Source organism: Nyctibius grandis, chromosome 4, assembly GCF_013368605.1.
Source record: "Nyctibius grandis isolate bNycGra1 chromosome 4, bNycGra1.pri, whole genome shotgun sequence".
Lineage (NCBI taxonomy): Eukaryota > Metazoa > Chordata > Aves > Nyctibiiformes > Nyctibiidae > Nyctibius > Nyctibius grandis.
This window is the reverse complement of record NC_090661.1, coordinates 19,727,461-19,754,348: the sequence shown is the minus strand read 5'-3', so window position 1 is coordinate 19,754,348 and position 26,888 is coordinate 19,727,461. Positions and strand designations below refer to the sequence as shown.

The 26,888-nt window shown below is 41.3% G+C and overlaps 1 protein-coding gene across 4 annotated transcripts in view; it reads left to right on the top strand.

Annotated features, from left to right (window-relative positions):
- Positions 1 to 26,888, top strand: part of TSPAN4 (tetraspanin 4) — a 479,366-nt gene that overhangs the window by 150,646 nt on the left and 301,832 nt on the right. For 2 of the 4 annotated variants that reach the window (XM_068398876.1, XM_068398877.1), the window contains exon 3: positions 13,660 to 13,741. Coding sequence is in view for 1 of the 4 variants with exons in the window: in XM_068398879.1 (XP_068254980.1) it covers positions 26,213 to 26,224 (12 nt within the window). In the remaining 3 variants the exon portion in view is untranslated. Of the gene's footprint in view, positions 1 to 13,659; positions 13,742 to 26,121; positions 26,225 to 26,888 lie in introns of those variants that run through there. The other 2 variants (XM_068398879.1, XM_068398878.1) reach the window with 1 other exon arrangement.

The window sequence follows — 26,888 nt, the reverse complement described above, 5'->3', positions numbered from 1 at the left end:
GAGGAGACTGTCCACAGCCACTTCCCAAAGGTTACTGCCTCCTCGGTCTAGTCTGTGGGCAGAGCAGTGTGTGTGAATACTCCCTTATCTGCTCCAGGCACAATGAGGTTGCCTGGCTCAAGTCAACAATTTGTACTAGCACTGATAATTTATTTTTCCTAAACATAAGTAAGCAATTTTGACAAAAACAGCTTTTCAGGCAGCACTGTGGGTGATAGCATCCAGGAAGGAGTTGCAGTGAGTAGCTGGGAAGTGTGAAACTCTTCTAAAGGTACACGGGGATCTAGGAAAGTCTATGATGGCCTCAGACTTCTAACTCTCTGCGCTTTGCTCAGGGCTTGTTTGACAGCAATGGGTGAACTAAATATTTGTGTATTTACGGTTTGCAGAAAAAAAGTAAATTCATAGACATAGACATATATGTGGATAATACCACAGAACCACCAGCCTATTTCAAGAGTGGTAAGATCCTAATAATGCCTTTGTTTAAAAGGACCGAGACACTAATTCACCCCTAGAACTGAGGAAAGTATTTATCAGTAGTACCATGCTGCCAGATTTAGTAGTATGAAAATAATGCAAACAGTCATCTGTAATGCAAATGTTGATGCCTGATTAATAGAGAAAATAACATGAGCAATTAATCCACAAGGGAACAGATCATTATAAATGTAAATTAGATCATCAAAGGATAAGCCACACCAAAACAAAACTACCCAAAACATGATTGATTATTGAAATTCCAGTAAAAAAGGCATCTTTAACAATAGAGTCCTTGGAAGACATGTCATGCGATTCATCAAAATTCTGGACAGGGTTATTTTATAATCCCAAAATTGATTAGGCTCATTATAAATATAATGGGGACATTTATTCCACCCAAGATAGCATGCTGTTTTAGGGACAGAGCACTGCCTTAGCACTAAACTGACTCAATTCTGATTTATGCACACCCAATTTTTGCTGTAGTATATAGTTTGCTTGAGTGAGTCAGGAGATACCTGCTTGCATTTTTTCAGGAAGGAACGTAGCTTTTACATTAATACATATTTGTACATACATATGATCTTAATCACCCCAAGATACAGTTTTGTAGGAAGGATTGTGTTTCTGGTCAGGGCATACAGTTTTGTCAAAAATTAGTTTCTCTTCTTGCCTCACAGAAAAATTTTCAGGTGACCTTCAGCAGATCACTTTATCTCTGTGCTTTGTCCTCTGCCTTGGTTTTGAATGCTTCAGCTTAATGATGTATGATATGAAATTATTTAAAAGGTCTTCATTCCAAGTAATGCTAGGAATCTACCCTTGTAAAATCCTGGTCACTTTTTAAAAGCTCAATTAAAGATGTTATTCTTTTCTAACAAAATGGGCCTTACTGCTCTTCAATGCTGTTAAATACTCGAGTGACTTTATACTTTGAAGATACACAGTATTTTAGCACTGTTGTCACATTGAAAACCAGGATCATCATCTGCATCTTTCCTGAGGTTTAATTTTACATCTTGCTATTATTAGAGACCTACTTAGGAATACTGGCAGTTTTCCTTCTTTCTATTAAAACTAGACTCAATGTGCTTTACTGCAGTAGTTTAAGTTCATTTTGTATGGCATCATGGTGATGTGCTGAACATTCTGCAGAACTGCCCCTTTGCAACACCTTGCTCCTCATGCAAGGCCAGTTGGAGTCTGAGATCTGTTGCTGGAATGAGTATTTGAAAGCGTGTCAGAGGGAGGAAAAATATGAGAAGCATCTCTGAAGCTGTTACTGGCAAGAAGGCATATGGGTAGTTTGGGAATTACGTGTAGCAAGGGTTCAGAAAAAGCTGACAACAGACTTTTGTATACAGGGCAGGTTGACAAGAACATTGAAACAGAGATAGTATCCAAACAACTGTCTCTTGCTGTTCAGTTTCTTCTTTATTTGAGGAAACAAGATTTTGTAAGTATTATTTTGTGAATAAATATTATCCAGGAAATACCATATCTGTCCTTACTTCCTCTTCTTAATAGAAACAAGTCACATAACCCCTGTCTAGGTTAGTCTCTGGATTAGACAGTGTCTTGGAACAAGTTTTGCATACTGTTTTACTTAGATTTAAGTAGAAGCTCTACTGCTTTGTCTGCCCACATCTTTGTATTACCTTATGTATATGACATCTAGCAGAGAGTCCCAAGTCCTGGTTATGTTATGAAGTCAGGTGGGCACCTCTCTTCAGCCTCAATTTTCTTTTGGTTTGGCACCTTACTTTCCAATTCAGTTTTACTACAGTTTTTTTCCCTGCTTTGAATGACAGCAAGGTTGAAATCTCTGTAAAAGATGGGTCTCCTTGGAGCTTCCCGGCTATTAGCAAACACCGAGTGTTGACTGGTTTCATACAGGAATTGGCATCTCAACCATGCCTTGAAGTTGTTTTCCAAAAAGTTTGCCTTCACTACGAGCCACAGTCAGTAGTTTTTATTGCTCATGAAGATTATTTTCAGCCTTGGCAGACTTATCTTTTGCAAATAGCACTAGAGTGCTGATGCTTGTGGTGCAAATTTCTGTAGCTGAGAAGGCCACCTGATGGTAAATGTTTCTGCTTCTTCATTTAGTCAAATGGCTTTGAGGCATTTCTTACAGGAATTTAGTTGGAATATTGTATCAGGTACCTTTGTGCTTTTGAGTCTCCAACAGTTAGATTTAAATGCTGTAGAACATATACAGAAAACCCAGGCAATGAGAAACAAATACCTGCCAGGAAAAAACACTTTTGCATCTTTATACTGTCATTATCTCTTAAAAATGAACCCTTCTGGCCTGATTCCTGTGTACAGCACTTGCATAGGAAAAAACTTGGCTTTGATTAACCTTTCATTTTGTGCTTCTGAACCTTTGTCACTTGACCAGCAAGTCACTTCTATTACTGTAAGCATCCAAGTTTAAATAGCAGCCTTTTTAGCCTGTAATGGAGAGCATCCCACTTGGTCTTCTTCAGCCTGAGGAAGGATGACTGCAGTGCCTTATCCTAAGGACCCGGGATCATAAACAGAAATGGTAGAATATTTATTTTCCTGAGTTTCCTTAGGGCTGTAGAGAGAACCCTGGAGGGAGAAAGGCAGCTGAGAAGAAATGAATGTTGGTAAATTGTATTAAAAACTAGCAGAGAAAGATACATGAATGCAAGATGCGTAGGGCTGTTAAGTGAGGGAGCAGACTGTGAACCCAATTTATGCCAATGGCATGAGGAACGAAATGAGAAAGGTGGCACTCAGTAGGTTCCCTTGGCTCCTCATAAATTTCAAAGTGGCTGCCTTTCCTTTTTTAGTATCCTGTAAAATGCAACCCTGGGACCATTAGAAGATGTGATGGTAAAGGTGATAGGAAATGAGAGAAGAATTTTCTTCATTCTGGCCTTCATTTCCCAGATCTTCAATGATTTGTTAGTCAATTAACTGGAGGTCAGATATATCTGTAGTTTGTTAAAGTGTTAATGCTCCAGTGGCGTATGTTATTCAACACACTTGGTGTGACAGTATTTTGGGTTCACAGTGATGAAGAAAAGGATTTTAATTTTTCAGCACCGTCTGTGCAGTATGACACTTATGCATTGCATATTTCTGTATTTTAGTAGGAATATAAAGAAGCTGCCATTTAAAACAAACTCTTGGAGGCCAGCTAATTCCTAGAAATCATTTTAATTAAGGGGAAGAGGAGAAAAGGAAGGAGAGGCTGCCTTTTGGTGTTCTTACTGTGGATTAGTTGGCTTAAGTCTGGAGGGTCAGTGACTGGTACTTCTGATGTTCCTCATCAGGATCCTTGTCCTCTCCCCTATTATCTAATGCTTCCTCACTCTGTGGACTCCACCAGTGTTGTCATCTCATCAGGCCATAGACCCTTGGGGGCTGAGACTTTTTTAGCTTTGTGCAATGCAAAATGACCATGTGCTCCCAGAGAACAAACACAAAATGCTAATGAAAAGTTGCCACTGAGGTGTGAGGAGTTGCTTTGCAAAGCAAGTAGTATGCATTTGTTTTTAAACTTTGGCAGTCCCTTCTCACTTCTTCCTTGGCTGACACGCAGCCCTCTAAAAACTGAGGCCTGGGTTCATTTATAATTGATTTCTCAAGTCACCCAGGAGGCCCATTGCAGCTCTGTACGTTGTATCCCGTGATCCATACTTGTAGGAGGGTGGTGGGAGCACCAGCATCACATGTGGATTTGTTCTGCTTGTAAATAGCTGAAGATTGTGTCTTGTGATCTGGTTATAAATTCTCTGGAGGTCAGCCGGGAGGAGTCTGATAAACATCTTGGCCTTTCCATGGGCATCTCCACATGGCCAATAGCTCATTTGAAGTATATATTTTTGACCAATTCTATATGATCTCTAAGAGTGGCCGTTCTGTTTCCTGGCAATCTGAATTCCAGCCAGATAAGGTCTCAGCTTTTCATTGTCCTCTCTTTCCCTCATATGAGGTAGCTGTTTTTCAAGAGGGTGTTTTTGAATGGTGTCTGCCCACGTAAACCTCACAGGCATGGTTCTCACCACAGGGTAGGAGAAATATCTTTTTAAAGGCATTAATGAAAGTAATTCCCTAACAAAATTCATTAATTTCAGTGAACTGTCCCTAGTGTCTGTATAGATAAGACCTCATTACCCTCAGGATTGCTCACTGAGTGATTCCCAGGCCAACATTAACTAACATTCCACTTTCAGTGACCTGCTGGATTGGTTACATATGGATTACAAATGCCTTCTGGCTCTTCCATGCCCACTGGAGACCTCCCATTCATCAAGCGCTCTCTGTTCCTGGTTGTCCTGAGGCAGTGAGCTCTGCCAGCCTTGCTGTAGCCTTCGGTGCAGTACAGGCCTTGATGTACCTCTGTACTCCTCCCTGCCCCCTGAAATTAAGGGGGTTTGTAGCCCCTTTTCATGGGGAACAGTGTGACAGTTTAGATGTCCTCGGCTCTCGTGTCTATACTTTGGAGGCTTTCCAGACCTCCAGGTCTGGGACTCAGGCTTCCTCCCAGGCTGGCAGTGCACCATCTCATCTCTCCGTCTAGCTACAAACAATGACACCTCAAGCTGAGCTCTCCCTGTTTATTAGGGAAATGGTCCAACGCCTCATCAGTGGTGTCTGGTGATTGACCCATGCCATCTGATTGTCCTCGGCTGGTCAGGAGAAGCTCAGTTGGGGGTGTGTGCGTACAGGTAAGAGAATGCGCTGTTATGAGAGCAGCCAAGCTGCTTTTCCAGGAAAGGTTGCTTGCTGTTGGCCAGACGATTTTGTGAGAAGGGCAGACAGCTAGGAGTCAAGGACCAGAGTCACACTGCAGTACAAGCTTCAGTGAGTCACTTAGATCCACACTGATGCTATGGAGTTTTAGGCATGTATCTGAAGTGTCTTAAGTTCAAAGCTTAGGTTAAGAGAGACACTTAGGCTAGCCTTCTTCCCCCCATCTTTTGTGTATGCCATCTAGTTGTGTACTTTTAAAGCGCCGTCTCTGAGTGTATGTGCATGTGCGAGGGTAGTCAGCTCTCACTAAAGTGGGAATCTTCTCCTGTCCAGTACTATGCCCATATTAGTAGTAGTCATAGTATTAATGCTGGTGGGGTAGGTGGGAAATATTTTATTGATTTCCAAAACAGTTAAACTCATTTAATGTAAGGGCAGCTGTTTCAAAGCTGTATCTGTCAACCCTCTCAGTTTCACTCCACTGGTGTCACAGCTTTCTGAAAATGAAAGCCTTGTACTGTCTAGGGAGATTTCTGCTGAACTTTTAATAGTTTTATGATGAGGTGCTGTGCAATTCATCAGGTAATTGGCCTGTGTGTAACCCAAAATGTTTCTACAGGAGTATGTAGGTGAACAGCAGTTGGTACTAATTAAATAATTGCTTTAATTAATCTGAGCATAATTAATACAACTTAGATAACAGGGAAAGGTAAGTTGGTAGTTGTGGGTTTGGGGCAGAATTTTCAGTGATGTACTTTGTGGCAAAGGAAAAAGCATTGGGAAATACTGCTATGGAACAACTTGAATGAAAAGTGATCACCTTGCAGTATGCGTGGCTTCATATGGGACTTGTGCTGAAAGCTTTTTATACTTCTGCAAGGTTGTATGGCAGATTATAGTTAGAGCTGGGAGGGAGTAGGGTGTTTTTTTTTGTCTCAAGAAGCTTTTAAGGCTTAGAAAACTAGAATCTACTTTACAAGGTTGTGTCATTGCCCAAAGCACCCCAGCAGTCTGCAGCCTCTCCCCTACTCCCTCTAAGAGTTTTAACTGACTGAGGTCAAGGCCAGCTCTGATTCTGGGCAGGTTCAGGACCAGGATCCATGGTGCTTGGCTCCAGGCTCAAACATGGTCTGCTCTGCAAGGGAAGGGGAGCTGGGAGCTGAGGGCGACAGCAAGGCAGGCAGGGCAGTGCCCTCACCACCTATGTGGCAAGTCCCACTGCAAGTCCAGTGATGGTAACCAGGGCTGGCCAAGAGTGTAGTGATCCAATGCATAGAGACAAAGTAGGTCCAAGATCAAGTGAGGGTGTTGCAGTCAGGATCAGCAAGATAGAGCACCAGGGCAAGGCCCAAGGGCTGGAGATTAAGTGCAGCCCCATAGCAAAGAGGTGAGGGCCCTGCTGGAGGTATCTCACAGAACTTTCTCATACGTAGCTGTTTCACAGCAGTCTAGTCTCGGCTTATGGTCATGTCATTCTAGGGCTGGGCTTGAGCATGGACCGCCAGACCCTCAGGAAGAGGGGAGAGGTTGCAAAGCATCTTCTGCACCCAGGTTAAATACAAAAAACTTACAAGATTTTCACACACAGAAAAAGAGAGCTGCAGCCTTTTCACCTAACATTGCCAGGGGCAGGCTGGCCAAGGCACTCTCTGGGACTGGAATAACTACATTGAAGACTCTGCTTGTCTTCCTCACAGATCTCAGCTTGAACCTGTATTCTACTCCCAAAATGAATATCTTACTATTCCTGAGATGAATATCTCACCAGGGCTTGGCAGGGATTGGCTTTTTCCTCTTTATTTTAATTTACCTCAATGTTTGTGGGTGGTGTGTATCATCGTAGGAAAGAACATGTTCATCTCTAATGTGGTATTGTAATGCCATTGAAAAATGTGCATTTAATCATAGATTGAAATTTTCTGTGTTCTAAATGCTTGTGTCTAGTCCCAGAGCAAAGAAAGCCCAACTGAAGCAGGCCTTGCTGGAGTGGTTGGGGTAGGATGATATCTTTATTACCAGTCTTGCTGAGCAGAGGCCAGCCAGAAGGCTGTACCCCAGGCCCAAGCAAAAAGCATCACAACTCCTTCATTTCGCAGTGCCTTGTATCTGAGAAATTCCCTGAAAACTCCTGTTGCCAGCAGTGGTGCTGGGTATTGTGGGACTGATGCTCAGTGAATTCCCGGTAGTTTTGTCCTTGTCACTGCTGCTGTTGGGGATGAATCGCAATAGTTCAGTTGTCAGTGGAAGCTGGAGAGGAGGGCAGGTGTGGTCCTACACTTGTTTCCTCCTTGTTCTCACTTGTGTATCTGTCCATGCTCTCAGAGGTCTGAAGTGGTGTGCTGGAGTGCAGGATTTACCTGCCTTGTCTTGTTATTTTAAATGTCTTCTAAGTATCAGCTAAGATCAAAAAACCTCGAGTGTTCTTTAGATAAATGGCCTGCTCTTTGTAAGCAAAAGCAAAAGATTGAATTGTCTTGACATTTTATAATCTTTCCATTTTCACATGTTGAAGCTTAAATGTATGGCAAAAGGCCCCTGTCATTTTTCTGAAGTCTGCTGGGTCTCTGCGGACAGGGGTAATATCCTCACTTCCTGGCAGTCTCATTTCTGTATCTGGTCCTGCAATCTTCAGGAGCCTGATGTCAGGTTTTGTTTTCCTCAGGACCGTGCTGGCTTCTGAACAGTTTAGGCATACCTGTTGCTAAATTATATCTGATGAGGAAATACGAAAAGATCAAATATGGCTTTATTCTCTGGAATACCTCAGCTACAGGAGTTGCTTGAGGGTGGAGCTGGGTGACTTCTTGTCAATCAATACTGTCCTATTCTCCACGGTACTGCATCTCTGTTCAAGCTGCTGGAATGTATTACTTGTGTAATGAGTTTTCTAACCTCAGCTCTAATCTTATTTAGTTGTGAACAATCTGTATACAGCATTGACACAAATCATTTCTATGCCAAGCTAATATGCAGTGCAAGGGAAAACGTATTTAGATGGCTGTGTTGGATTTTGGGAGCATGTGAAGCTCATCATTCCTGCCTTTCCGTATCAAATAGTAGACTGCATCATTCTGGTACCATGCAGTCCGTCAGGAGTAGATGTATTTCTGTCAAGGGAATGAGAGAAAATTCAGTCCCTTTCTCTTTCTGCTCTGATGCTCCAGGAGATGCAGAGAAGAGAAATGTGATCCCTGAGGATCTCTGCAGATAGCGAGAAGAGAATATACGGAGAAGACGAAAATCACCTACAGGATGCCGTACCTCAAGGAATTCCAGATTCAATTGACTTTTGATACCTCAGGCTTTGAGCTGTCTTTTGGTAGCAGGCGTTGTAGATGATGCTGTCTCCAGTCAGCAGACAGCACCACACAGGCCCTTCCAAGAACACGGGGCAGGGTGGTGGTGGTGGTGTGTTGTCAGTGAGCACTCAAGTTCTTATACCAAAATGTCTTTTTTGATAGTCACCTTTTCCACAGAAATGTCAGAATTAGTATGCTTCTGCCATTAATAAAGAATCATTGTCAATCATTCCCCCCTTGAAATGAAAACAATCCAGTTAATAATGCTGAAAGGAAGTGTTTCACAAGGACTGGAAAGTGTACCCATTTTGAATCTTGGTGAAAAATAGAGCCTTTAGTGTGCCAGGATTTTTTTAAAAATTGTTTTCTGACGAGCCTTCTCTTTGTAAGGAATCTCACACATCAGGGGCGATGAGGAGGTAATTATTATCTGGCTGTTGTGTTAGATGTGTCTGTGTGTGTGAGAGTCTGGCGATGATGGTATATAATCTTTGTTACTTAAAAACACACACCCAGGTGGGAGCTACCTGCAAAATGCTGCTGGTTAGAGCTTCCTCCAGCTGCAAGGGCAAGGACTGTGGCTCACATTGCTCGTGTTCAGATATTTCATAATCTAGGTTTGGAGTGTTCCCCACTCCTTTCAGTTGCCTGACTGTCGCTGTCAGCTGACTCAGACCTGCTCTTAACCCGGATTTTGGCCAAGGCTGAACCTTGGGTACCAGGGCAGGGAGGCCTTGAGCTAGAGATGTCTTCCCTCCCAGGAGACAGATTGCCCTGTTAGTTGCCTTTAGGGCATGGTGGAAATATCATTCATTTAATCTGATCTGTTTAACCTTGGCCATACTGCCACTGCCCTTCAGATTTCTTGTTTGCATTTGTGATACTTGTGATACTTCTTCCCCCTGGAAACTGAGGTTGCTTCATCAGTTGGAGTGGCTGCTGAAGAGCAACGGATTCTGCCTTTGTACCAGGCTTTTAAAGAAATTATTTATGATTCTAAGATGATTGGATGTGTTTCAGTGTCAGCACTGGGTATTCATTTTTAAGAATGCTATTGAGACTCTCATACAAAAAATCAGCTAAGCATGTTCCTGGGATGTTATTTTATAGTATTAAAGAAAGTATTGAGTGCAGTACTATTAAATAAAAACTTTCAATTAATTTATCAAAACATTTGCAGCACTTCCTTCCTTCCAGGACAGGCAGAACCTGAAACAAACACCAAGCAAAGGAAGGGGTCAGAAACATTTTTTTGACCTTACATCTTACGTCTTTTTTGCGTTAACCGGGAGTACTTAGGCTGAATACATAATCGTAAGCTCAGAGGCATAATTTTTGTTGAAGGAAACTTCGGTAGCAGGAGTTTGAAAAGTCACAGTGCGATTGATGGTCAAGTAAGCCTGAAGTTGCATAGGCTTTGAGCTTGTTATCTGCAATAATGTGAGTTAACCTCAGTGAACAATCAACAACTGTAGTAATTGGCTAACAGATCATCCAGATTTAACAAAATGTAGATGATGACAACAAAGAGATCTTGGATTTTTTACCCTTTGAAAGTTAAATGGAAAAAGTTTAAAGAAGAACCTTGTGGTTAATATTTTGATGGGGCCAGTATTGTTTTAAAAATTTTCAACAAAATGACATTTCTTATTAGTCTGGTTTTCTGGCAGACATGAAAAAATAAGTTACTGAAACAAAAAGATTAAAATCCGTGAAAAGGGAAGAAGCCATTTTAGTAATGTTGCCTCTACATATGTTTCATTAGGTGGGCAGTAGAGCTGCTCCTCTGCTTCAGGCAAAAGTCCAGAATTTATTTCTGGGCTGTGTGCCTGGTCAGTTGTATTTTCATATGTAGATCTCTGTGCTAAAATGCAAAAGGATTTACAGCAGAGGAGTTAAAGTTGTGGTGGTCTCTAAGAACATAAATCAAGAAAATTCTGTCTCTAAGAATATAAGTCAAGCTAGATCAAACGATACATGAGACACAAGCACTTTCTTGGACTGGAAAAAGGGCAGAAACTTTGGATAGGTACATTGTAGAAACAATTCCTCCAAGTTTAATTTTACTCCCATTTTTGTTGGTGTTGCTGCTTTTGCAATTTGAAACTGAAACAAGCATGAAATTCTGTTTGTTCTGATAAGCTGGAAATGAAAACAAAGACATATCTGTCCCAGTGAGGTCCTTTTTGATATGTAGAGATCTTCCAAGATGTCCTCCTGTTCATGCCTCACTTATGTAAAATCCTCTCTTGAGAGCTTCTGGGAAAGAGAGTTTGGATGCATTTTGTCAGTTGTGAATAATCTGTTCCTGTACTATGGATACACTTTGGACTGAAGACATTGTGGGGGAAAGTAGATTTTGTATCTTGCATGGCACTTTAAGCTCCATGCCTGATGCAGTAATGCTGCTTCAAGCAGCAGAAGTGTTCAGAAGTGGGTAAAGACACATCAGTGCAATCAGTGGTTCATAATCTCCTCCTCTTATAGGATTACTTCTTACTTGAAAGATCTTCTAACGCTGTACTTGAATTGTTTAATTTATGCAATAGATTTTTTTTTTCCTTCTCAGTACTTCTCCTGAACTGTGTGCTTAAATGGGAAGGAATGGCTCTATTTCTCTGTCTAATCTAATTGATCTGTCCCCATTTATTCAGTAATTAGAACATACAGATTTTTTTTTTTTTTTTACTCACAACGTAGAAGATGGGAGTGCAGAACACCTGTGTTTGTTCTTGTAGAGTCTGGTTGAATAGAACACATCCCCTTCACTTGAAACAGGTGTTTGAAGTTCACCCTTTTGGATGACTTTGAACTGAAGGCAAGGAAAGCCTACTGGGAAAAAAAAGTGTCAAAGGCCTTATAGGCCTTTTGAAAGAGTTAAATCATTCTCTGATCTCACTGGTTTCAGTCAGGCTATTAGGTCTTTAAGCATCTTGTCTTTGAGGATTACTCTGAACTCTTAATTGTCCATTCCTGATAGTTTCTATCACTCCAAGTGCACTAATCTTGCCTTAAACAGTAACTACAGCAGTCATTGCATTGGCATAAAACCTCTTTGTTATTCTGCTTATAACATTCTCCACTTAAAAGCTTTCCCTTCAAAGCCTTTCAGCCAGTCCATAATTGGGGTGATGGGGGGTGAAGAGCGTGGACAAAGCTGAGCAGAGCCATAGCACTTGATAAACTGCTTGTTCACAAGTTCTGTGGGCTCCTGGAGGAAGGGAAATGTCACCAAGCTACCTTTTTACTGGAACCTGCTGGTAGCAAGCTGGCAGAGTGTTGATTCCCAGGCGGTTTGCACTGGAACAGAATCTGACATCTGCACCTGCCAAGCACCCTGTGGGCTTTGAGAAGACTTCTTGTGTAGTTTAGAAGCAGTATGCATTTTTATGTGAGTCTTACAGTGACAGAACTGAAGGGCCACAAAGATGAATAAGGGACTGGAGCATCTCTAATATGAGGAAAGGCTGAGAGAGCTGGGACTATTCAGCTTTGAGAAGAGAAGGCTCAGGGGGGATCTTATCAATGTTATAAATAGTTGAAGGGAAGGTGCAAAGAAGATTGGAGCCAGGCTCTTTTTTGTGGTGCCCGATGACAGGACAAGAGGCAATGGGCACAAACTGAAACACAGGAGGTTCCCTCTGAACATCAGGGAAACACATTTTGCTGTGAGGGTGACTGAGCCCTGGCACAGGTTGCCCAGAGAGGTTGTGGAGTCTCCATCCTTGGAGATCTTCAAAAGTTGTATGGACGTGATCCTGGGCAACTGGCTCTAGGTGGCCCTGCTTGAACAGGGTGGTTGGATCAGATGACCTCCAGAGGTCCCTTCCAACATCAACTGATCTGTGATTCTGTGAAGCTAAGTTTTAATACAGAGCATCACATGGGCAATGTCCTAACCTGGGATGAAGGTTTAATTTTCCTGCTGTCCTGTCTCCACCAGTGCTATATGCAGTCGTCTCATTCTTTTGTACAGTATGGTCCCACTCATGACACCTTTTGCTGTTCTATTGATTTTTTTTAATTATTTTTTTTATTTTTAGCTTATTAAAAAGTGTCCAAGTATGCATGAGATTTTGGGAAGATCTCAGCTTTCATTAAAAAACATAAATAAAAAAATCAGTGTTTGTCATTATAGAGAAAAAGATCAAAAGCATAGCTTTCTAAAAAGCCAGAATATTAGGTAATAAAGAGATTCTAATCTCTTTATTGCCAAGGGGCAATGGGTGCAAGCTGGAACACAGGAGGTTCCACATAAATATGAGGAAAAACTTCTTTATGGTGAGGGTGACCGAACACTGGACCAGGCTGCCCAGAGAGGTTGTGGAGTCTCCTTCTCTGGAGACATTCAAAACCCGCCTGGACGCGTTCCTGTGTGATATGGTCTAGGTAATCCTGCTCCGGCAGGGGGATTGGACTAGATGATCTTTCGAGGTCCCTTCCAATCCCTAACATTCTGTGATTCTGTGATTCTGTAATGCTCAGTCTTTTATGAAAACAGTTTGATTTTAGGAAGCTGATTTTTAATTTTTTCTTTAGGTTAACTTGGCAATATTAGTTTCTTTTATTTTCTGTTCTTCAATGATCTTTTTTTCCCCCAAAAATAATGGATTTATCCATTACATATTCTGAATGGTATGCATCTTTTTTGAGTCTCAAGTCCTTGAAGTGCTTATATCTGATCCAGTGTTTAATGTGATTCAGATTATGCAGAGAAGCTGATAATGCTACCTGATTCTAATTAAGTGCTTTTACATGGGCCTAAGTGGAAACATGCTATGTGGGATGTTCAGAAGTGCCCATGGGAGAAAGGAGCTTAAATCCCATTGAGAGTGAAGGGCTTGATCCCACCAGCTTGAGAATGTGATGTCTTCCCCCATACTCTGCTCCCACTGCTGTCAGTGGATGTTGTCATTCTGATGACTTCATGAGCCAAGCTATGGGTTTCATGCACCATCCCTTTACAGTCATGCTAATGAAAACTCTTATACCTTGCCAAATTTTTCTCTATTAGGTTTCAATCCAGTGATTTTAGTATAGTTAATGAGGGAGTCTCTTTTGTCCTTCGCAAAAGACACGGTTAGAGTTGTTTCCCTTGTATTTTGCAAAAGATGTGGCTTCTGACACACAGGCTCTTGTTTTGCAGGTCCCTGGTTTGCTGGTTGCGGAGAGGCCACCATATCAACTGGGATCACGTCAGGTGCTCTGAGCTCCCATTCCTGCATCAGGTACGTGAATGGCTGTGATCAATTTATTGATCTAAAATAAAGTTTTGAATGGGTAATTGCATTTGAACTCAAGGCCTCAATGAATGGCTCTTTAAAGAGTAGAAAAGACAATCTGCAGAAACTATTATAATTAATATAATGGATCTGGCTGGTAACACAGATGTTGCTTACGGCTGATGTGGATTGTGTTTCCTTGTTTCCCTCAGAGTGGGATGGCCTGGAAAGACATTGTGCTGAGCCCTTTGGGTAAGGGGACTGAAGCGGGCAATAAACTGTTATCCAAGGATCCTCTTTTTTTTCTTAGTATTACTGGCAAACTAATCTAACTCCAAACGATGTGGGTCTTGAATACAGAGAGCAACTCTGTTCTTTCCAAGCCAGATCCACTTTTTCATTTATGATGAAGGCTGATATATTATGAGACTTCAGTGTTTAAGAAAAAATAATAATTAAAAAAAAAATCCTGTCTACCAAAGTCATGCGTGAAATCTGTCCATCTTCATTCTTTCCATCTTGAAATTGCATCTTTTGTGCATAGTCTATGTATTTTGAGTAGGGGAAAAAAAACAGCCTACTGCTTTCAATTATGTTGTAGAAGTGGTGGAGGTGTTGAAGAACATGCTATGGTAAGGAAAGGACAGATAAACAGATTAAAAAAGAGGTGCAGCATCTGGCACAGTTCCTGTAAGTATATAGTTGATCACCCAGAAACAAATGACTAAGACACCAAGATATAGTTAGGATAATCTCACAGAGCGCAGCCCCTGAAGTGGGGAGAAAGGAAGATGATGATACACTGGAGTTTGCGTTCAGTCCCCTCTAAAGCCCTGTAGGGAAAAATATTTCTGAATCTTCTGGAAGAATAAAGCTACGAGTAAAACACTGTAATAACTTCCAAGTGGGTGGATGTGAAGCAATGAAGCATTTGAATGGAGGGCTAGTCCTCCCCCTTTCTTTTATTTATCTTAAATACTTCCTTTTTTGGTCTCCTTTTAAACAGTTACAGTGGACATAGTGACCAGCCCCAGTCTCCAGTTGAAAGTCAGATTTTGTCAGAAATCTGGAAAGAAAAATAATTTCTGGTTTGCAGTTGAAACAAAAATCTGTGTGATAGCAAATGGGAAGCACTCACTGTTGACAAGGTACTGGAGACACTCAGAAAAGCGATCGCTGTTGCATGGTGTGCCTTTTAACTGAGAGTTGCGGGTGATTATTTAAATCTGTATAGGCCTGTGAACTTCTGCAGCACATACAAACTGACGATTTGACCAAGGTCTTGTGGTGTGAAGCAGAATTGAGGTCAGGTGTCTGATGTTAATTGGTATTAACTTTTGACTCGGGTATTCTCATACTCTCAAAAGCTGATGTCAATCAGGAATTTGTATGTTGCTTGATTTTCATTGACCCTTCTCCTCTAGCTCCTGGCTATCTGGTTCTTTGTGGGAAAAGGTATTTTCTTTGCTTTTATATGTATCTATGACTTCCATGTTAGTTACAACTGGAATTAAGATCTGTGCTATATAGTTAACATTACCCTGGGTCAACTGAATTGGATCAATCAAAGCTCAGCTATTTATGCTAGAAAATAACTTTTTGCTACTTTTTCACCCTTTGAGTTGTCTGTGAAGACTGAAATATCTGTTGTTATTACAGGCCCCACAGAAGGGCTATTCTGTCCGTGTAGGTTTTACAGTTAAATGGAGCAGGTTAATTTGGTATAGTGGCCGTAACTTACCACTGATAGAGTCTGTAGCTAGACTAGGGGTTTGTTTTGTGTTCTGAATTACTGTATCAAAACTTGAGCAACTTTGCTTTCAATTCTCAGACTGAATTATAGTTTTTAGGCTAAAGAGATGCAGCAAACACAGTTTCCCAGCAGCTGGACTGACCCCATTTTCTGCATTGCCAGTGACAATTTTGGTGTTTTTAAGTGATTCTATATTTAACTCAAGCAGAGCTTCCAGTAGGCAAGGATTGGAGAAGGGTAGGAGATTTCTTTCTTTGCTTTATTACTGTAAATATTCAGTCAGCATCACAGTATAATTTAGAGGGTACAGCTCTTAGGGACATGTTTACTGTCTTATCCTTACAGCATTGTGCACAGAACTGCGGTATAAAGTGTGCAGGAAAAAACCCAAACCAAATCTCTTTCCCTGCAGAAAATTTTGTTATTGAGTCTTTATGATTGTCTTTACAGACTAAGGACAAACCTTTTTTTTTTTTTTTTTTCTGTGGTGTAAGGATTTCTGGTGAAACACAGGGAACGAGTGGTGGGGGCATCTGTTTGGGTTGATAGTGAATGTATTTGATTATGAATATAGCAAGTGTTTGTACTTTAAATTATATGAAAGAAGCGTGAGTTTCCCAAGTAGTATTTCACCATTGAAATCAGGCAGTATGAATTGTCATCTCAAGTGCAACGTCACATGGAGGTGAGATTTAACGAAAACGACCACTTCTGCTGTACAGATGAGCAGTGGAAAAATGGCACACCATCGCCTTCCTTTCACTGGCAGAAAGGGAGGGAAATGTCTGCCTGTGTCTGTGCAGTGCTTATACACAGACAAGGAGTCTAGACCAGAAGCTGTCAGTTTGTAGATGCTGAGGGATTTAAAAAAGTCTTTGTGCTATGAAAAGACTTTTTGCCCATGTGCCTGATGGTAGGAGTGGAGTCATTGTGGAGGGGTGTAAGGCTTTGCTTTCCCCACCAGTTATTGTTTTTCTTTAGCTCTTCCTTCTTCTTGCCTCACTACTGACAGGGAGACTGGTTTGCCATGCTAAACACCTTGAGGCTGACAGGATGGAGAAAACCTACAGCCTCCTTTGACAGCTGTAATCAATAAGAAGTGAAAAATCTCACTTTGAGAAGCTCTTCTCTGACTATAAATGGCAACGAAAGTCATGAAGGTCAAACCCTGACTTTAGACGAAACTGTGAAAGCAGAGGACCAGGAACGTGAGCCCAGGGAAAAGATTTGCAAACAGCAGTTTCTCTCTGCTCAGCTGTGTGTGCCTCAGTCAAGGCAGGAACCACATCGTGCCGGACAGTCCTCAAAAATTCCTTCCTCAGACAGCTCATAAGCTGGAGCTTTGCTTTGCACATCCCTGTGCTCTCAGGGCAGAAACAGGGCTTGCTGCAAAAGCTTTCGTTATCATGTTGCAATCTTCTCCGAAGGTCCCGCTCACCTTCTGAAAGATGCTGAATTTCTCCAACTCTTCTGAGAGTCACTGGGAGATGAGGAAACTTCATTAATAACATCTAGGTAAAAGGAGGGATCAGAATTACCTTTTTAACCTAGCAGGTCTACTTTATTTTTAAAAACAAGTAAATTATTTCTATGGCAGAAAAAAAGTTGTTTCTTTCCAAATAGATTTAATTTCCAGCAAGCCACATTGAAAATAGGAATAACAACTTTTAATTATGATTAGGGATATACAGAAATTCCTAGAGCATCTGGTTAATCAAAAACAGAGGCTGAGTAGTGCAGTATTTTTCATGCTGTATTATGGTGACAATGGCAAGTCATTTGGAAAGCATAACAGGAAAAGTTAAGTCTAACCGATATGTTCTTGTTTTGTGATGTTGAGTAACTATGAGTATGGGCTCTTACTGTCATCTGTGTTTTGCAGGAAGCAATGCAAGGGAATAAATATGGCTGTGTCCCATACTGCTGTTTTACTCTCAAATTAGCTGCTTATATGGTTGATATGGAGTTTTTATTCCCTTTATGTTACAGGTGCTGCTAGGGAATTTTGTAGTAATAAAAATACAGAGCCCTTCCAACGAGCTTTGCGCTGATAGATCTCAGTGTTCCATGAAGCGTGATTAACCTCGCATTGCGTGTGTGTAACAGAGAAACAAGTTTGTCCCCATTGTCACTTGGCTGGCAGGAGAACTGGGATGAGGGTCCCTGCCCTGGAGTCTCAGCATAGGGCTCCCTCTGACCATGCAGCCTCTGCTTTGGTTTGTTAATAGAACTGTCAGTGGTATCATTCCTCCTGAGGGTGTGGGGAAGGTTTTAGGTTCCCCAGATATTAATCAGGTATCTTTTTGCCAGCACTAAATTCATTTTAAAGAAGAGATACAAAAATAGCACATCCTTTTGTATTAGCTATCATACGTCCTCTGAAAACACTTTTGCCAAATGCAAAAAGGAATGCAATTAATGGCTACTCTAGGGGTTTATTGTATTATCTTGACTAGCTTATTTCTAAAGTAGTTTGACATTTTATTTGTCTGACTTATCTGTTGTTGTAGGGAGATTTTGTTTTATTACCCCTGAGAAGGCTGAAACGTTAAACAGGAAATACGGGAGCTCCTTTCATTACTTTTTTTTACTATGGAATGTGGACTCACAGACTGGAGTGTCAACTCTGCAGTGAAGGAGAAATCTTGGGCTCATGGTTGGGACAAAATGGTGCTCAGGAGATTTAGATTTGATTACAAACAATATCCCAGACTCTCTGTGGAAAGCTGTTTATACCTCAATCCTGCAAAGCAGTTTTAAGCCCTGCACACCATACCTCTCAGATGTGAAATTCAGATTAAGCTTTGTCTTCCTCTGGCACTGCCAACATCCCAGCGTGTGCAGTCAGCGTGAATGGGCACTGCACGGGAGGAGCACACTGGAGTGAAGTTGAGTTTCTGCTCCCAGCGCAGACTTAGCTGTAAACAGTAGGACAGATGTAATTTAAAATACCCACTGGTGTTGCTGCTGGTTGTGTACTGTCAGTAATGCGAACTATAATGGTAACGATAATACGTTAACAAGGAGTGCTTTTACCTGGAGGAGGAAGAGCCATTTTTTTCTGGTCATCTTTTAAACTGAACTTGTTTCTTCTTCAGCTAGTCCAGATGTGTTTGACATCAGCTGAAATCTATTAAATTTAATGACTTTCGGGTGTTTTTGTAATGGTATTCTGGTGTCCATTCCTCTCTGCAGTGCTTCGTGATTTCCTGATTCCACCCTTATGCATGCACACATACTCTCCATTTGGGAATACAAGTGATATATTTGATTTGATTATGGCCTTTGGGAGGCACTATAAGCAGGAAGGTTTCTTTGAGTGGCTAGGAGAAAACTCAAAGTCAGATCAGAAGCAAAAAAAACCCGAGAGTGGATTTGCAGTTTTCTGTGTGTGAGCACACTGTTTTACTTTATGTTGCCATTTTGAGTCAAAGAAGATGAAAATCATCTGATTAATAGAAGCCTGGATGAAGAGGTGTGCTGTTATAGTGGTTTTGGAGTCCTGTAGGTCTTGGGCTTGGCACTGAAAAAACCCATCCCTTTATGAAGGAGCTTTCTTCATATTAGAGAAAACTGTAAGGTAAATGAAACAAGCCAGTAGAGCAGGCATATATATTATTAAGCATGTCTTGTGTGAGTAAATGAATATCCACAGTTCCAAAAGGAGTCTAAAACTGAGCTCTGCAAAAATAAATTGCTTTATCTTAATAATATACAACATCCAAGAAAGCCTCTGCTTTTTGAGAAAAAGATACAGGAAACTTTAGACCTTCTTGAAGCAAAGATAACTACACTCTTGCTTATTTTAATTACATTTTCTTAAGTAGGTCACTGACATGCTTAAAACTGTGGAAAGTTTAGGAAAGCTTAGGAAACCTGTCATAAGTGCAGAACAGGGGGACCTTGGTTCCAGTCCCCTTTTACAGATCAGTCCCTGTATTGCTCCAGCATTTTAGCATGGACTGCCTACAGTCAGAGAGAGCATTTACTTGTATCTGTTTTTTAATCCAGACTGGTGTTAGCACTTCTTTTCTGGGTCAACTGATTTCATTACGAACATGTTCGTTGCAGTCAAGCTGTCTTGTAGCAGCAGTGATGCGAAGATAAAATCAGGCTTCTGAAAGCAATGGTGACAAGATTGGCTCAGAGCGGATAAAGAGGCTGAAAACAGGAACAACTTCATATGGTCAGAGACGGTACTGAATATTTGCTTTCTGATTTAGGGTGCGTTTTGTGGCTGTAGAGGAATGAGGCAGAAATTACCAGCTCAGTTCCTAATTCGTTAAATGGGTGGCCCCATCTTCCACGTGCTTAAGATGCTGCATGTCCCTTGGGTACTGAAAAAGTCTGACCTTTGGTGTCACCTCAGGAGCAGCAGAGCTCCAAGCACATTTATAAACTGCTCTTCCCCTCTTCAGCTGCCTAAATGGTAGACCAGAGCTCCTCTGAAAATTTGAGTAAAGGGCTCTTTTGAAAATATTTGGTTGCAAAGATACAACGTGGAGAGTACTAAAAGGAGAACTTTGGTCTCAGCTGGCTTTGCCCTACTTCACTAGTGTAGATACAAGCTGGTCTTTAACCCCCTTGGAGATCCCCAAGAAATATGGTTATGAAGGTGATGTTAATGGGTATAATACATCTGGAAAATACTATCATTTCTGAGGTGGTGGGTTTTTCAGGCATGGCCTATGTTAAGGCAGTTAAGTGGGGCTGCAGTACACAGAACATCTGTTTCAGAAAAAAAAAAAAAATCTCTAGTCTTTGCTTTTTACGCATGTTCTGCTGCTTCCATACTTGGTGAGCTGTTAGGAAGCTGGGTGAATTGCGCAACCTGATTAGTGTTATCACGGTTGTTTTGTTGTTTTTTTTTTTTTTTTTTCTGCTTAACCGTACAGTTAATGGACAGGTCGTGAAAACTTTTTTTTTTTTTAAGCAAAGGGGCTGAGAGAGACCACTTTGGACCATCAGGTGTTTGTAGCTGAAGCTCTGCCAGTGTAACCTGAGGAGGTTATGATGGTGGGGAGTCTTTCCTGGAGTTCAGGAAAAGATAAGGGAGGAAAAATTGCTCTATGCTGTGAGCAGAGAAGTTTGCATTAAGCACACTGTGTGGTGGAAACAAGTCATGCATGGTGTTTAGCAGTGTAACTAATTCTTCCTCTCTTCACTATGAAGCCCACCCTGCACCCCTCTTTAAAAGCACATGGCAGTTATTGGCAGCTTGAACTTCTCAATGGTGTTCAAAGTAATAGGGTTTTATAAGCACAAGATATAATGGTTTCCTTCTGTTAAAATGACAGGTAAGCTTTTTCCAGTTTGGCCAGGACTTCACCAGGCACAGGGAGGAGGGAGAAAGGTAGTAAAGAAGCGGAACCTCTATTTTTTCTTCTTGACTGCTGGGTGTAGACTCACTGTGAGGGATAGGAGCCACACTAAAGTCCTAATCCACAGTCCTTTCAATTCAAAGACCCTCATCTACTCCAAGAGATTTGAAACAAGCTCCAAGCCTGTCTCCTTCAATCCAGCTTGTAGTATTGTTGGCTGGCCAGCTCGGGAAAAAAAAAGAGATTATTTTTAATATTATAATGGAGCATGCCCCTTCAGAGATACATACCCTATCTTCTGCTTGCCTGATGTTTAGCAGCGCCGAGTCACAGCTATGTTCATTAGCTCCTTGCCTGGTGTAATGAGAGATCTTCCTCTGGTTTCAACCCACAAACTGTTATGGCTGGGTACTGGGCGGGCAGAAATGCTGTACTCTCTTTGTAGCCCTGCCTATTCCTATCCCTATTTCTACTCAATGCAGCGGATATTTTTCCTTTTCTAGTTTCTTCTGTAAGGTCACAGCTCGTAGTGGAAGTGACCTCAGTAGGCAGTAAAGACTTGAAGTTGAAACAAAATGAGCAAAGCTCTAGGGAAAGTGCATTTGATTGAAAAGTTTTCTCTGTGTGATTAGCCAAATCCTAAGATCTGCCTACTCTTGGACTTTTCCCAGGATAAACTATTCTAGGTTAATTACATAGATATAATCCCCTGTGAGGACATTTGCTCTGGAGTAAGAGGGTCTATGTAGAAATTGAACTCTTGAAGCCACTTGAAAGTATTTATTCTGCAGTAGCTACTTTGATTAATTTCTAAGCATACCAGGACCTACAGTGATTACAGCTGGCATTGCTTCTGTACCTCACTGCTTGCTTAAAGTAGCTCAGAGTTTCCCAGTAATGAGTCAGGTTCAGAATTGTGCCTTCTCATTTTATTTAAACTAACAGAAGCAAACAATCTGCTCACCTCTCTTTCTAAAAACGTGCACCACAGATTGAAACGCTGCACTACGTATCTGTGTGCTGACTCCACAAAACTCCTACCTTTTGCCTCCATCTCTTTCATAACAGTAGAGTTTAAATGTAGAAACATCTCCTAAGTCAGACAAGGATATTTGGCTCAGAAAATGAGAGGAGGACGTCAGTGTGTCACATGAAGCAAGATGTGAGGGGATGAGATGTGTCTAATGGAAAAGACTGGAAAAAGACAAGGGAAGAGTACTGGAGAGAACAACAGAAGTAAAGGGAGTGGAAACAAAGAAGGAAATGCAGGGAGAGGCTGCAAGGTCCTGATGAAGTTGAAATGAGTAGTTGTTAATACACAGGAATTGCTCGGTGACTTTGGATAGGCTGGGCTCCCTGCTCTTCAGAGCTGGAGCTCTGCTGGCTTCCCCGTCCCAGTTCCCTTCAGCAGAGAACTTGGCCTTCATCACTCAGAGGTTGCTGCCTGTCACAGCCACCCACTGGCTTGTGAATTATTTGTGCCTGCCTAAAGGCACTAACTGCCGAATGTGTGAGCTCTGCTGTCGCTCTAGGATTGATGCTGTAGCTCAACTGGGGACCAAATGGTAGAGTCTCAGCCCCAAAAAAGCTCAAAAGCAGCTCCCACAGGGGGCAGCCCTCAGCCGTGCTGCAGCCAAGGCTATGGGCAGAGTAGCAATATTTAACTGAAAAAAAAATGATGTTCACCTCTGTGGTATCATTCATCTAAGGACCTTACAGTTTTATCATTGTCTGGATGAAGCTTTGCAGAAATTTGGTGAGATAGCTCAGCTATTCCAATAGGAATGGGAAAAGATACCAAGGGCAAATATCTACTGAATAAACAAGAGCTAGGGATGACCTTCAGCTTGCCTGAGCGCATGGCCCCTGCCCTTTCCCCTGGGCAGTGTGCAGAGTTGCTTCTCCATCAAAAAAGTCTTTCCTCTGCATGGAGCTCATGAACAGGCTTGTGTTCTTTGGTGTGTTGGACCACCGCTTTCTTATGTTCTTGATGTTCTTCTTGCTTTCGGTTCATTGCCTGCAGCTCTGGTGAACCAGCATCTTTTACTTGGCCAAGAGCTGACCTGGCTTGGCTGTGTGCAAATGCCTGTGGTCAGATCTCAGAGGATCTGCTTGACTCCAGGTGGAAAATGGAGCACTTAGTCTTGCACTGAAGGTCTTGGCTTCAGATCAGCCCCAAGAGCTTGATACAGCTGCCTTTTGTGGGGTCAACAGAAATTAGTTAATCTGTATTTGGTCCTGATTGCTTCAAAAGGTCTCCCTAGTCCAGGACTGTGGCTGGATAGGAGATTGTTAAAACTAACTGCCTGCAAACAGATGTGAGTTCACCCTCACCTTTCATTTATGCTAAGGGGGAAATACGATACATATATTAGACTATAGCACTGATGAAAATAACTCCAACACTTTGCACCAAGTGAGCAGCTGCATGGTGATCTGTTTACAAGTTGCTGTCTCCCTGCAGTCACTGTTTAGACCCAGATGACAGAAACACAAATAAATTCTTGAAATCAAAAAGTAGTTACAGTTCATGAACAACAAGGGTCAGATTCGAAACTGGTGGTGGAAGTTACCATAGCTTCATTAAAGTTTCATTTATTTATGTTTGCATTATTTTAGCTGCCTGATCTCATAGCTCTAATTTAAAGCATGGCAATACAAGTAATACTGAATCAGCTAAGTAACATGGCAGTGGACTCTGCTGTGAGGAGAGCACAGTTGCACTGGGGGGGAGAGTTAACCCTCTTAAATCAGATGTGCTGTCAGTAAAAATAATTATGTGGAACTACAGACTTAATAGAGTGATGCAATTTTATACCAGCTCCTTATATGACTGGTAAATTGTAGCTAAACTTTAATTTACCCACCGCTCCCTGCTCTTCATGCTGAATATCATAATTGTGAAAGCTCTTCTCATCTGAAAATGGTCTTAAGAGTTACCGGTATGAGAGCACGAAAGGTAGGCCAAGAGCAAGTCGTATACTCCATATCATGAATTCCCAAGGTAGTTATCTCCTGCCAGTGGAATCATAAAAGGAAGTTAGTATTCTGGAAGTCCTTTCCGTAGTGTAAGTGCATATTGCATTTCTATTAATTTAATAATTTAAGCCTAACTTTTAAGCCTAACCTTTCATAATTTAAGCCTAACTTTTCTGAAAGTGCAGAGATGCTCTTTGTAATGGTTTTGGCAGATGCAAGGTCTGTTTATGGGCTCAGTTTCAACGTGTCTTTCTGTTGTTATAGAGCTGTTTCAAATTTAGTTTGAGGTTAAATCTATACAATTCCTTCATATCAACTGAATAATACTTCTGGTGTCTCTGAGATATAGGGGTTTTTTTTTGGTTAATTTTGCCAAATTTTATCTATTCCTTTATAGTTTCATAGAAACTTCCTGAAGAACTGAAGGGAGCTTGAGGTAACAGCATTTTTAAAAATTTTGATAGTGTGCAAGTGAAAGATACTTTATCTGAGATGAAAGGTTGTCCTGTTTTTTGTTGTTTAGTCAGCCCTTAGTTAGGATTTCTGGACATGTATGTGGCAAAGATTTAGATCTTCTTTGCCAATTTGAATTTCTTCAAGTTTCTTTTGACTTCAGCGGATACTAAATCTAATAAGGGCAGGCATGTCACTATAAAATTGAAGCAGAGACAGGAAATAGGCATTTGTCATATGAATGAATTTCAACAAGCTTGATTTCATATTGCTGTTTGAAAAGCAGCCTGGTATGATAAATGACAGCAAATGAAATTCTGCTTAACTGTTGCTGACTTCTTTTTTTTTTTTTCCCCCGGTAGTATATTCAAATGTAAATACAGAAAATAGACTGCAAGCATGTGATGAAGCTTTCCATATGTATAAAGAGTGTTCTCCAAAGCACTTTGAGTAACAAGGTCTTGCTAAGTACGAGCAATTTTGCCATTGTATAGTTCTATTACAAATGTGGAGGAATAGAAAAATGGAGATTCTCATGACAGATGTTAGCCGTGTCCCTTGATGTACATCTGGAAAGTCCTTGGACTTAAATGGAAATGTCCTCACAGACATTAACATGTGTTGGTTGGTCACTGATTCACTGCTCCCTCTCTTGCCAAACACATAAATAATAATGTTTGTCTCCTGACCACAATGTGTAATCTCTATAATTTTAGAAGTATTTATTGCCAGGGTCAAAATGAGGTGGCCTGCCAGCAAAACTGAAGGAGGGGAATAGCTGTTATTTGGAAAGAGAGAAAAGGATGGCCAGTTTATTTAGCAAGGAGTGTTTAATGTTGGCTATCTTCATACCATGCCTTCATTCCATGACACAGAAAAGATCATGGAAGGGAAGACTTTCACTGCTGGGAAGTCTTTCCAGCCATGGGAGAGCTGTCTGGGTTACAGAGGATGCAGCATGTACAGGAGGGTGCAGATTGTCTCATCTCACCTAGTGCATGTGGACAATGAAATCAGCAAAGGTAATGCATAATCCATGGAGAGCAGCCCATGGAGCTGCTACTGCAAGCTGAACCACCTCCTTCAAAATCTTTTTGGGGCACACTGTTAGATGCACATTAGCAGAAATACATTTATTAGTATAAGGACACAGAAAAACCTTTGAATGTACTCATCAAGATCAGCCACTCTGAACAGGGAGAAGTCCAAATATTCTCTCTGTCTCCTTGTTCTATGGGAAGTCTGTGATAGAGATAATTGTTGCAAAACCAAGTTTTAAACCAATTCGATATCACATCTGGAAAAAAGTCAAGGCACTTTACAGCCTTATTTGTAGTCAAGCAAGCATTGTGCAAAAATTTGTGTAAGGTGGCATACTCTCTTCATAATATAATTGTATTTATGCATGTGTGTATATATACATCTTTATTCCTATAGAAAGGCAGACTGTGAAAACATGATGTTCATTTCTTAGAAACCTTTAGTACAATGGTCCCTCATACCCCTTATGGTTTCTGGGTGTATTATTTCTTTTTTTTTCCCATACTCTTTTGTGCCTCTAAGGAAGAGGATCAAAGGCCAACTTTGGCAGCAACCACTTTCCTTTTGAGAACCTCTGTTCTTTGCTGCATGTCAGATGGTGTTATGGGATAGTTTCTAAGCCAGATTAATTGAGTTCAAGGAAAGTTCCCAAGCTTTGCAGAAGCTGTCAATTTGCATTTATTTTTCCTTTTTGTCACAATCTAGTGTCAAAAAGAGTTCAAACTCCAATATGACAGCATGATGCGAAGGTGTTGTGCCTTCTTTCCAATTTAGAAGAATTGCTTTCCAAGTGGGAAGATCTCCAGCATCTCCTAGTGCTGTGAAGACTGCAGCAAGTACGAAGATGCTTTGCAGTAAATGTCTCCAGGAGGCCTGGTGAAGCCTGAGTTTGAACATGGCTGAGCAAGCTGAGACCCTCCCCTATATGAAATGCCTCTCAAGGTGGGACTACGAAGAGCAAGTAATCTGCTGTTTTATCTAATCTACTAACAAGAAAACTATGCTAATGGTTAATGAATTGTTGCATTATGTTTCCTTGCAAATGCTGGTCCAGTATTAGCTTCCTCTTGGGAAAGCCCTGAGTATGAAGGGAAATACAGTTCCAGATAGCACATTCTGGCTGATAAGTTCTTTCCCTTGGACACAGCTGCAGAGTTGCTCTCTCTGTGTATAGTATTAATTCCTGCCTCTTGCTTGGAGTGGGATTTATATCCCTCCCAAGGTGCATCTCCTGTTCATCCCTGTCCACCTACAGTTCGTGTGATAAGGCATTTGGGCATAGTTAGGCTCACTGAAGGAGTAAATAAAGCTTCCTACAGGTTTTGTCAGTCTCTCATGTACCCTCTATAAGCTAACTGCTCACTTGACTTACTGTTGCTCAGTCTCTTGACAATTTTGAAATCCCTGTGGCTTCAGATCTGGGTTTCAGTGAAGCTATACAAGCAATTTCTTAACCTTGAACTGTTGTTTAAACCTGTACTTCCATAACAGAGCATAAAAACAGGCACTTAACTTTATGAACGTGCTTGTAGGCTTGACTGAATACCAAATCAGATCAAGTGCTGTGTCAGTTTTAGGAAGAATTGAAGGGCAGGTTTTTATTTAC